Genomic DNA, 12624 nt, shown 5'->3' with positions numbered 1-12624 from the left:
TTATGGTAAGAAAACATTTTGGATTAAGTTCTTTATTTCGCAAGTAATTTATTTATAGGATTCAAAACACAAAAAGCAAAATCAAATCAAAACTTTAATGAATAATGTTGCAAGACCACTATACACTATACAATGTGATAATAGGCAAAAGTCACAAATGCAAATTTGAATTTTGTCACCTTCGAATTAAAAACACTCAGAAACAACTCAGAAAACTTGTGCTTGTGTCAATGTATATAGTTGAGGTTAAACAACACACTATTTGCACCTGATTACAACTACCGGTAAATGCAATATTATCAGCAACCCAATTCTTGTACTGTTAGGTAGATGATTTTAAAAAAATGAATTGAACATTTTGTCTCAAAATGGTTAATGTTGGTAAAAAATCCATTGCTTGACGAACTAAACTAATTTTGAGAATATTATGATATAACAATGTATATCAAAATATATCAAGTACATATGCAAATTGGTTCTGCACATATCTTATCTGAAGTTTCCAAATCAGACGAATTTGCATACAAAGTCATTATTGAGAAATCCCTAATATGAAGACAAAAGTAAAACAAATACAAATATCTATAGTTTGGGAATGGGATATTCAAATGATTTGATATTCTGTTCTACTTCGCGGTGTGACAGTCTGATTAATAATATACAATTTATAATAATTCATAAATTATACACACATTAATTCCGCCCCTTTTCTAGCATGCCTTTCATTTTGGGACCCTCGAAAACAAAGAAACTTTGAATAAACTGAAAAATACTGAAAGTCAAGCAAGTGATCAATATACCCGCAATTACCCACACGTCAACAGCTCTCCTGATAACATATCTAAGAATACTTTACTTGGTATATGAAGTTATATATTGAAGTGCCTCTTCGATCTAAAATCAGATGCAAATATATTTTGAATAAACATAATCACTTCTTTAAGTTGACACACAATTAATTAAAAGTTATATGATACTCGGGATAGGCCATTGCATCATTAAAAACAACAAAAATTTGAGGATTATTGACGTCATCTACAACACTGTCATAACAATCGGTTGGGTCATTTGGATTCTTAGGAGGTGGTACAAGAAGTTTGTGGCTACCAACAGTGAATTCACCAGTCAATACTTTACACTGGTAGACGTGCTTTTGACCGCTGGGATCTACTGGTGAGTAGATTACCCTTGCAGAATACTCTGATTCTAGGGCAAAATAGCTCCCAGCCCCATACGCAGTGGCTGTAAGCAAAATACAAGGACGGTTAGTAAAAGCGTGAATGGGCAAGGCAATTGCGTCGCTAACGCCTAGGTAAATAATCTTACACGATGACCACAGATTAGATGTGTTTGTCTGTTGGTATAAACATGTATATACACTTAAAATTTTTTATTTACTCTTTCATATGAGTAACTCTTATTTATGGAAGTCTATATTAAAACAAGCAGCCTGTCGGCTGAGAGTGCTCCGCTGTTAGCAATGCACATTTCAATTAACGAACTGACGATATCATTAGAAAAATGACCAATATGTATAGTATCAAAGTAATCGGACTTGCTGTTTTCAACAAGAATTCCAAAATACCACTTTTCACCAAATATTACAAAAGTATTCATCAAAATTAGATAATTGAAGAAATAATCTTAGAGAGATCCACATGTAGTACCTATATGTAATATCAAAACAATCATATTTGCGGTTTTTAACAAGAAGTCGAACATTTCACCAAAAGCTACAAAAATATTCACCAAAATTAGAGAATTAAAGATATCATTACAAAATGAACAAATCTGAGAGAGGTTCACATGTAGTACCTACATGTAGCGGTAGAGAGTGCTCCGCTGTTAGCAATGCACATTTCAATTAAAGAACTGACGATATCATTAGAAAAATGACCAATATGTATAGTATCAAAGTACTCGGACTTGCTGTTTTCAACAAGAATTCCAAAATACCACTTTTCACCAAATATTACAAAAGTATTCATCAAAATTAGATAATTGAAGAAATAATCTTAGAGAGATCCACATGTAGTACCTATATGTAATATCAAAACAATCATATTTGTGGTTTTTAACAAGAAGTCGAACATTTCACCAAAAGTTACAAAAATATTCATCAAAATTAGAGAATTAAAGACCTCATTACAAAATGAACAAATCTGAGAGGTTCACATATAGTATCTACATGTAGATGTAGAGAGTGCTCCGTTGTTAGCAATGCACATTTCAATTAAAGAACTGACGATATCATTAAGAAAATGAACAATATGTATAGTATCAAAGTAATCGGACTTGCTGTTTTCAACAAGAATTCCAAAATACCACTTTTCACCAAATATTACAAAAGTATTCATCAAAATTAGATAATTGAAGAAATAATCTTAGAGAGATCCACATGTAGTACCTATATGTAATATCAAAACAATCATATTTGTGGTTTTTAACAAGAAGTCGAACATTTCACCAAAAGTTACAAAAATATTCACCAAAATTAGAGAATTAAAGATATCATTACAAAATGAACAAATCTGAGAGAGGTTCACATGTAGTACCTACATGTAGCGGTAGAGAGTGCTCCGCTGTTAGCAATGCACATTTCAATTAAAGAACTGATGATATCATTAGAAAAATGACCAATATGTATAGTATCAAAGTAATCGGACGTGCTGTTTTCAATAAGAATTCCAAAATACCACTTTTCACCAAATATTACAAAAGTATTCATCAAAATTAGATAATTGAAGAAATAATTTTAGAGAGATCCACATGTAGTACCTATATGTAATATCAAAACAATCATATTTGTGGTTTTTAACAAGAAGTCGAACATTTCACCAAAAGTTAGAAAAATATTCACCAAAATTAGAGAATTAAAGATCTCATTACAAAATGAACAAATCTGAGAGAGGTTCACATGTAGTACCTACATGTAGATGTAGAGAGTGCTCCGCTGTTAGCAATGCACATTTCAATTAAAGAACTGACGATATCATTAAGAAAAATGAACAATATGTATAGTATCAAAGTAATCGGACTTGCTGTTTTCAACAAGAATTCCAAAATACCACTTTTCACCAAATATTACAAAAGTATTCATCAAAATTAGATAATTGAAGAAATAATCTTAGAGAGATCCACATGTAGTACCTATATGTAATATCAAAACAATCATATTTGTGGTTTTTAACAAGAAGTCGAACATTTCACCAAAAGTTACAAAAATATTTACCAAAATTAGAGAATTAAAGATATCATTACAAAATGAACAAATCTGAGAGAGGTTCACATGTAGTACCTATATATGTAATATCAAAGCAATTGGTCTTGCGGTTTTTAACAAGAAGTCGAACATATCGTTTTTACCAACAATTACAAAAATATTCACTAAAATTAGAGAATTAAAGATAACATCACAAAATGAACAAATCTAAGAGCGGCCTACCCAAGGTACATATACACCAAGTATCAAAGCATTCAGGCTTGTAGTTTTCAACAATAAGTCGAAAAACATTGACATGGACGACGACGACGGACAATCACTCATATGATAAGCTCCGCTCGACAAAGTCGATAGCGGAGCTAAAAATGTTAAAGCAATCATAATGACATTTGTCAGGATATACACGAGTGACAAAAACACAGCAGGATTGTTGACATTCCCGAATAGCTACTATATTTGAACACAACTCACCATTTTTACCAGAAAAACTTCTGTTAAAACCTCCATGGTTAATTTTAACAATACTGTCGCCACTGGTACCATGATATAAAATTTTTTCATTAATTGTTCCCACAGGATTCTTAGCATCCATGTTTTGTTTAAGGATCACATATTGTCGATATAATCGTGGGTTCTGTACACGTTCAATCTTCAAAGACAAATTTATAAATAAAATTAGTTAATGTAGTCTAATCACCTAAGAACTAGCCTCCTTGTAACCAATTTGACATGCAATAAACAATATACGGCCACGACAATCAACTAATGACGTAATAAATATTACGTGCACCACTCTCCAACCATACCACTATATCACCGCATTTGATGTTCTTCAATTGTCAATTCTCTGACTTTGCGGAAATGCCCGACCCGCTCGAAACTGACAGATCCCGGCGTGGCAAATTCTTGCAAACTGTGAGACTTAATTGTCATTGTCCACCGCTTCAATATTTACAATAACTGCGGTTTAGGTTGTTTAAATGATATTTAAGATTAACGTTAAATTTGTTTGACCACAAAACAAATTATTTGAGCAAAAACATTGCTCGTCGCTCCAAGGTTCTTATAGCATTGTAACACGAGCATCTTTATTCTGTTGTATAAATAAAATGACATGGATTTTAGGTTGAACAGTTTAAGCTATATGTTTACTGAACAGGCACAATAATTTGGATTCTAAAACTTATTCCCATAATATTACTTTGAAGTAGTATTCTTACACGAACATCATGATATTTCAACACTATTGTTTATGGAAATACTAACATATAAAAGTGTATTCTCATAAGTTATTATTATTATTGGACTACTAAATTTGAGCAAACTGTTGTTAATATATGCTGAAGTATTTGACTATTATGTAAATTATCTAAATATTATGCACCAGCTTATTACAAGCAATCGGGCATTGAACTATCAAAACGACGTGCATGTACGAAATTTAGACTTCTTTAGCAAAATATTGCAAGCAAAAAAGAAAAAAGATTATATACAAAACATGTTGAGATATTCGCACTGATTGATTAGAAAGATAAATACACTGTCATACCGATCAATGCAAGCTCAACTAGATCGCATTCCCTTGTAATGATAATAAATGCCACCATATATCTGTGTTACGTACTATTTAGCACTATTCACAGGCGAAATCATTGTGAATGCAAACTCTATTACAACAGTTACCTTTATTACATTGCTATAGGAGCCACGAAGTGAAGCTTTGAATCGTGTCTCAACAGTTTGGTATTCAGTAGATGTGACCGGTATATCTTCTACTTTCATAGTTTCATTATCGGCCATTGTGGTCCAATTTGATGGTAATGGTACGCCACCTAACAGAAAAGAATAAAACAACAAAATGTTCTTATACGTAGCCTTCAAGAAAAAAATATCGAAAATATATATTTTACCAAACAATATATGTTAAAGAAAAGAATTTAACTTATCACATAAGGAACACATCGGGATAATGATCATTATACATATCAAATCAATTAAACTGGTCGTTTCAAATATCGAAAATAATACTAAATAAAATGTAATTTGTAAATGGTCAAAAGCCAATTTTTTTATGAGAGCGGAGCTAAATATAAATTGTTTTAAGGACATCACCAGTTAAAAAAAAATAATATTGTCATTACCTTCTTTCAATTCTCTTCTGACTTCAGTAGAAGATAAATCATTTAAATCCTTTTCAATCATTTCACTGAAAACAATTCTGTATGTGCCTTCTTCAATTTTGAAATCTACCTGGGAGCTTCCAGAATTTTTTGCCTGCTCAATTATTCCACAGATGTCATCATCATATGCTACAAAATCTCCATTATCATCATCAAAAAACATCCACTTAACATTTTTGGCAAGAAGCATGGCTTCTCGTTTTCTCCCCTCCTCGGCATTGATACGATCTAGTATTACATTAACAACACTTTGCACTTGCATAACAGATTGTGTAATTCCTTGTATTCGTAGCTGCTTGACACGTCCAGTATCTATTTGCTGAACTTTAACCTGAAACATATAAATATTCTATATGAGTCATGGCCATGCATGTTACATGGCACATATTTGGTTGGCCAGCTAAAGCACTCACATAAATGAATTTAAAAGCAGAGAGACTTTAACACCTAGAAACATGATTATCCAATCATTAAAGCATAACCCTACTGGCAGAGAAACATACTCAACAACCATGATTTGACATGATGACAAAACTAATTTAGCTTCTAGTATGTGCGTATCAAGTGCGTTAATTGAGAATAATTTCTTTCTTCCTAAACTGAAGTATTACCGCTAAAATACAACTCTTGTTCGGTCATTTCTGCTGATCATTAGTAGCATTTTTGACTCGTCATCGTCAAAATTGTCGCCTATTGTGCGATATTGTACTTTAGTTTTTGAACCTGATAAACGTTGTAAGCAGCGCGATTGGCTTACTGTTTGTGTTGTGACAATATCAGGTAGAAGTACTTCTAAATATACTAGGAGTTCAATGTAGAATGTTACAAAACAACAAATTGTAGAATCCAAACCCCCCAAAAAATTGGCGGCACCCATGGAAAAGTTGATGTTGGTGACCTGTGTAAGTCATGTAGTAAGGCAGTTAATGATAGCAATAAGGCACCACATTCAATGTGAAAATGTATTCAGTGGTATGTACATGGTGGTAACTAATGATAATATCCATTGGTTTTATAGATGGGATGTGGTCACCCTTGTAAACAGGGGAGACAGGAACTACAGGGACAGTTAACAATTGAGACCCAAACGTTGGAATTCATAGTCACTGGTCTAGAAGAAACAATTAAGGAATGAAAATGATGAATGCAAATCAAGTAAATGCATGTTAACGTGGCAAGTCAGTACACCACAAGCCATCAATATGTGAGCGTCGCATTCACTAATTCAGCTCGGCCTAGCAGCAGTTTGTAAGGGCATTTTAGGCTCTTCATCATCTTGCTTATGCTGCAGAACCAGACTAATAAAACATCCAGTTTTATGCCTATACCAGTCAGCTGGCGCACAAGTGATATTAAAATAAATGAGATATTTATAATATGGGGGGGCCGCCATCTTGAACTAGGATAACACTAAATAAATAGAAACGTGTTTTTTCAGATTCCTACAAATCAGAAAATCTTTCATAGCCAAATAATCCGTTATAATATTAAGCCAGTCGCTATTAAATTCGGTCGAATTCGTCATTTCTGTGCGGACAAATCCCTTGTATACGAACACCTAATTACACAAAGAACTTAGAACACTTTCCTGGGCTATTTGAAACCAAAAATTGTCATTTCAATCCATTCGCCAATCAGCGATGGCCTTACAGTTAGATGACAATTCGCAATACAATCTTCACTGGTAAAGGATTTTGCCCACCATAATGTTTTTTCTGAGAAACGGTAGAACAATCTATCCACTGAACACGTTGATCTGAAATTTGGATTTCAGCATCTATATGAGAAGCTTTTATACGAACAGTCTCATGGTTTGTCTAACAGAAACTAGTTTTGTACTTATGCCACATTTGTTCTATTGACTTGAATGAACCCCTTCACGCACCACAAAGATAATTCATATCTGTAAGTTAATTTGACCACCTTCTTGGATTTCTGGCAAAAAATATGACATGTATTTGTTTATCATGGATGGTTTATCATGTATGTTAGTTTGATCAGTTCAAATCACCACAATCTTGCATTATTTCTCGTAATGCGTATATTGTCAAATTGTTTTATTATGAAGAAAATTATTTTTGATTGATTGTATGGTTTGATAGCCATCTTGAATTTCCTGTATAGATGTATTTGTTTGCCAGCACTGTGATTTAACGAAAAACTGATTTAAATAAAATCGGAAGTGCCCAATAAATACCTCATACAATTTTCGGCAAATTGATAAAACATTTGGTATGAACATACACTCCAGAAGTTGTTGAAACTCTAAATGTTTTTTCGCGTACTTGTGCAACCATACTGGATAATGTGTATCTATTTTAATATTAGTTAATTGTGGCCAAAACCGTATCAATCTTGACAACCATTACCATGCTCACGGTAGCCAATTGAACTATACATATACTGTATAATATTACCTTCAGGGGTTCAGCTACTTGGTATATTTCAGACATATCTTCATCTGTAAGCTTATTTACTGTGTCCTTTGCAATAGTCTGTTATAAGATACAATACTACTATAACAATGGCATCATTTCTGTTTCCATGGTAAATACACTATTGAGTCTCATGAATTACACATTCAAAATTAAACCTAGCAAAATTTGGGTAATCGGTTTATAGATTATATAAAAATCTTTAAACGCTTAAAAGAAAATTAAATGCTTAAAAGAAAATCAGGGAATATAAGTTGTGGCCTTACAGTGTCAATGGATTCAGACTCCATTAATTGATTGATTTTGGTAATAGCGTCATCGATAATGTTCTTTCTATCAGCATATATGTGTAGAATAATGGTATCAATCATCTCGACTCTGGTAGAATTATCAGAAACTCCAACAAAAGATTTTATTGCCCCTGTGTTGCAAGTAGATTAGTGGATAGTTAACATATACTTAGATTTACATTTGAATATATTGGCAATGTATTTGGACGGTACGATGTAGTCTAGTATGTTGTTAAACAAAAACCTAATACTAATAATACTAATGGAAAAATCAATGTTTATCAACACAAATGTCGCACATGCGCAGCGCGACGACCACCGCGCTTTAAATAAATTTTGCTATTAGACATTAGCAACAGCAGACAATTTGTGACAGTTTAGTTTTGTAATTGTCTGTTATTTCAACTAAAGATTGGATGTATGTGTATAAATGATTCAAATAAGCATTAAGGGTCAATTTATTTTTTATTTGACTTAACTTGTACTATGTTGGTATTTGAATATGCAATAATATACAATTATATTAGACTATTTTAGATTTGACTTGGACATAGTTTAAATTGGGGATTAATAAGTTTGTAAGTAAGTTTTGTATTTGATCTCAATTTGACAGCAATCAAATATCGAAATTGTGGAAAAATGTATTATGAGTCTAATAGGCAATAATATTTTAGTTAGATAGTGGACAAATGAGGTTTGACGTTGATATTTCAGAGAAATATTTTGGTCTACCAAAGTGGATCTATAACACTAGGGATATTAAGGTTTAATATATAATTTCCTTATTCACTTTCAAAAACAAGGAAGAATAATTAGTTTAAATGATAGTATGAAATACTCACCCCATGTTTTAGCAATTACCCCTCTGGTGTCTTTCATAGTGCCTACCATACTCTTCATTTCCTTGTTGAATATTGCAACAAGCGATGACTGGAATATTGTAATCCGAATGACCTCCAGGAATTGTGGGTCGCATTGCTGTACAAATTCACCAATAGCATTCAGGATTTCACGAGCAACGTTTTGGGGAGCAAGCTCAAGATTTCCTGACACAAAGAAAAGTGCTGAATGATAACAGAATATTGAACTGAAAACAAAAAATCTAGCTGTTCGACAAAGCACAGGCAGCGCACACAATCTTAAAGCATTTGTCATCCTTACCTGCTCCAACTGCAGGCATGGCAATCGATTTCAGTTTGTGTTTCTCAGCAAATTTCAACATCTTAATAACACTATCTTCTAATTTTGTGTATGGTGATATCATATGAAGTATCTTATTACATTTCAAATTTCCAGCGCCTGTCATGACGACAGTGTCAGGCTGCTGCCGACCTATAGTATAAATACATTACAGACCCAGAATAAAATATTTTAGATGTAATTACAAATCAGAGAAAGCTTAGAAAGAACTTCCATGTATTGAGAGTATTGAAGACATAATAACAATAAACGTGATAACAATGTGATCTTTATTATTGAAGTTTATAATACTTTCAGTCTAATTTATTCCAGAATACCTCTACTAAGTTCTTTTAAATCTTTTTTTTTTAAATTGGCTAATAATAATTAGATAATCAATATGCAAAAACTACAACACAGTAACAACAGCAAAGATCAATATGCTTAACAGTACCTTGACTCTGACATTCTGTCACAATAGATTGCCCTCCCTTTTCCAAAATAGCTCGAGATACTGCACCTGTAAATTCAAATGAAAATCTTAGCTGCATTTGCCTATGCTTGGCCCACTATAAAGAATGGGATATTAACATGAGAAATGGTGGTGACCCACTTTATACCGGATTTTATAGTTACTGTGAAGATACATACCATGTCTGAGGTCAAGGTCGACATCGCTGCTGTTGACTATAGCTTCAGTGGTTTCATTTGCGATATCTCCTTCCTGTAACTGCACCATTATTCTACCAATCATCATCTGACAGTAACCATTCCCCCTAGATTTGTTCATGAATAGTGACTCTGTAAAGAAATATATAATAAATATAGCTGTTGGGCAGTAATTATCTGATTCAGAGCTATAGCCTCGTGGTTGCAGTTGCTGTCATGGGATAATATGAAATGGCATATTTTAATACTAAGCAAAACATTAGTGCCTCTCCTTTGCAGAACACATTTAAATAAATTAAGGAGATATATTATAATCAAAATATAAGAATTTTAAAAAGCATGAAAATTGGTTTCTTTTTTCTCTCACCCGCTATGGAGGTCTTTCTCATAAGATTTTGAGAATTCATAATAAAAATACATGTGGGAATACAGCTGCAGAATACTAAAACATACTCAAAACTTACTCATAATAACAAGAGTGAAGTCATGGCATCTTGTCATACTACAATTATCTAACTAAAGTACCTTGTTTGTAACCTGAAGCGCCCTGTAATCTTTGATGTCCAGAATGAATGTACCCTCCATAGTTCTTGTGCTGTTTTTGTAAACTAAAACTACCACCTCTTGTACCACTGCCATGGCCATGCCGTCTCTCTAATGGCGTCTTGGCCAATCTTTCTATCTCATCTTCAAATGCCTGCAATTAAATTTCCACTTTGTTTACCTCCATGTTTTTTCATGAATCACACTTTCAATCAGCTTAGCGAGTACTAGAAAAAATAGGTTACCCACTGATTCCAGAAATCGTGCCACTGAATCAGCCTCTTTCTAGCCTCATTCTCTGAATATCTGATTTTAACAATTCATATTTGTGCAATATTCTCACCAAATTAAAGACAACTAAAACATTTTGTTCTAAAATTTAATTGCTTATTGAATAACACAGTACATTGTCATACAGAAAAATTAAAGCAGATCATAGACAGGAGAATTACCTTAAAAAAACAGTAATTGAAATATGCATCAACGTATCAATTGTACAATATCAGATAAATAAGCATCAGTTTTAATATGTTAAAAGGGGAGGATAATTTGCTTATTCAATTTGTGTATAATTAGCATAACTAATTATATAAGAATGCCAGACATTGCAGAGAGAAATATAACCACTGCAATACCAACCTCAAATACAATGTACAAGTGCTGTATTGATGTTCTTGACTTATTTTCATGAATAAATTAAACCATTTAGAAAAAACAACAACAATAGACTTTGAATTATTAAACAGAAACAAAATTGGGCAAACTCACACCGACTATCATGTTATTCACTGTAAGAAATAATAGTGGGCAATAATAACCTTCCATTAATTTATTTTGTAATTCCTGTCAATCATTTTTATGTAGATTGTTGAACATTAAAATTAGTAATGTAAAACAATTTGCATGTTATGAAATTAATATTTTCAAAACGATAACAAAATGAAATCTATTGACTAAATAACTCGCTATGCTGCATTACATGGTGGGTACTGGGGACAAAGGCAAGTATCAAGTAGTTAGTTATTTGTATTGTGGTACTCCCTAAATCAAGAATCAAAATAAGTCAGATGTCAGATACATTTTGTAAGTCTGGACGGGCATGATAAATGCAATGCTTGCTCGGGAAATATGCAGTCCTAGCTCATGTACTCATTACATGAATAAGATATAGCATGGAACAATATTAAGTATAAAAATGACCATAGTAAACTCAATTACAAAACAATAGCGAGTTTTAAAATAGTGCATGATGCCAAATGGAGAACACTATCTAGAAACAAGTTAAGTGAGGTAAATGTCAGTGTAACATAAAGGGAATTTTGATTTTGGTGTATATCTGAATATTTCTGAATGGTGGAATTATTAGGGTTGTGCAAACTCATTTGTTTATCTATTCATACCTACCAGAAGATTCGTTTATTTATTATAATTTATTTCTCGTTAGGCTTAATTAGAGATTACTGCCCCAAACAGAACTACTAGGGAATATACCCGGGTCCAAAAGAAACACTCTAGGGTGGCATTCTCTAAAGAAAAAGGCCTCCCCTAAGGGGTCACCCCCAGAGCGATCATGCACCTAAGACCTGTCAGTTCCAATTCTCACAAATGTTCCGCTGCACCATAATGGCTGCTCAGAAGCTTGTGGGGGAGGTCGTCTTTTTTCAACGGATTTTCTAGTAAATATGTTTAGGTAAACAAACGGGTTTGTACAACCCTACTAGTTTACTACATCACCTAGCAGAAAATCCGTGGAAATAATAAATTTCATTTATTACTCATTAGGCAGAGTAGCACGCTCACCGTAAACAAAAAAGCAGAAAAGGTCAAAAAACTGAGAAATCTAAAACTACTCACAACAACCAATCAGATGATTCTTAAGAGACCGGGTGCCCGAGAGTAGACCCCCAAATCTAGGGGGACTTACTAAAGCCTGACCAATAAAATAAAATGCATAAAACAGTCTATTGTTGGGGTTCAATAGTACAGACAAAGCCATCAGCATCAAGCAAAAGGAGGCTGATTTCGGCTGAAGACACCATCGCACTAACACTTTCATGCATGGGATTCTTTGGTGGTGTGGGCTAAAACTGTCTGACCTGTCACCA

At 33.2% G+C, this 12624-nt stretch overlaps 1 protein-coding gene across 1 annotated transcript in view; it reads right to left on the bottom strand.

Moving 5' to 3' along the window:
• LOC102801482 (protein mono-ADP-ribosyltransferase PARP14-like) overlaps window positions 1–12624 on the bottom strand; it is a 183447-nt gene continuing 170823 nt past the window's right edge. Inside the window, exons 32-42 of the mRNA XM_085504376.1 lie at window positions 10502–10673; window positions 9959–10108; window positions 9762–9827; window positions 9290–9460; window positions 8971–9174; window positions 8105–8259; window positions 7821–7898; window positions 5365–5734; window positions 4907–5055; window positions 3695–3872; window positions 1–1242 (exon numbers count right to left, since the gene is read on the bottom strand). Of these exons, the coding sequence (XP_085360502.1) occupies window positions 956–1242; window positions 3695–3872; window positions 4907–5055; window positions 5365–5734; window positions 7821–7898; window positions 8105–8259; window positions 8971–9174; window positions 9290–9460; window positions 9762–9827; window positions 9959–10108; window positions 10502–10673 (1980 nt within the window). The 3' untranslated portion in view covers window positions 1–955. The remainder of the gene's footprint in view (window positions 1243–3694; window positions 3873–4906; window positions 5056–5364; window positions 5735–7820; window positions 7899–8104; window positions 8260–8970; window positions 9175–9289; window positions 9461–9761; window positions 9828–9958; window positions 10109–10501; window positions 10674–12624) is intronic.

This window comes from Saccoglossus kowalevskii, chromosome 10 (genome assembly GCF_978046115.1).
Source record: "Saccoglossus kowalevskii chromosome 10, keSacKowa6.1, whole genome shotgun sequence".
NCBI lineage: Eukaryota > Metazoa > Hemichordata > Enteropneusta > Harrimaniidae > Saccoglossus > Saccoglossus kowalevskii.
This window is presented reverse-complemented; position numbering and strand designations above follow the sequence as displayed.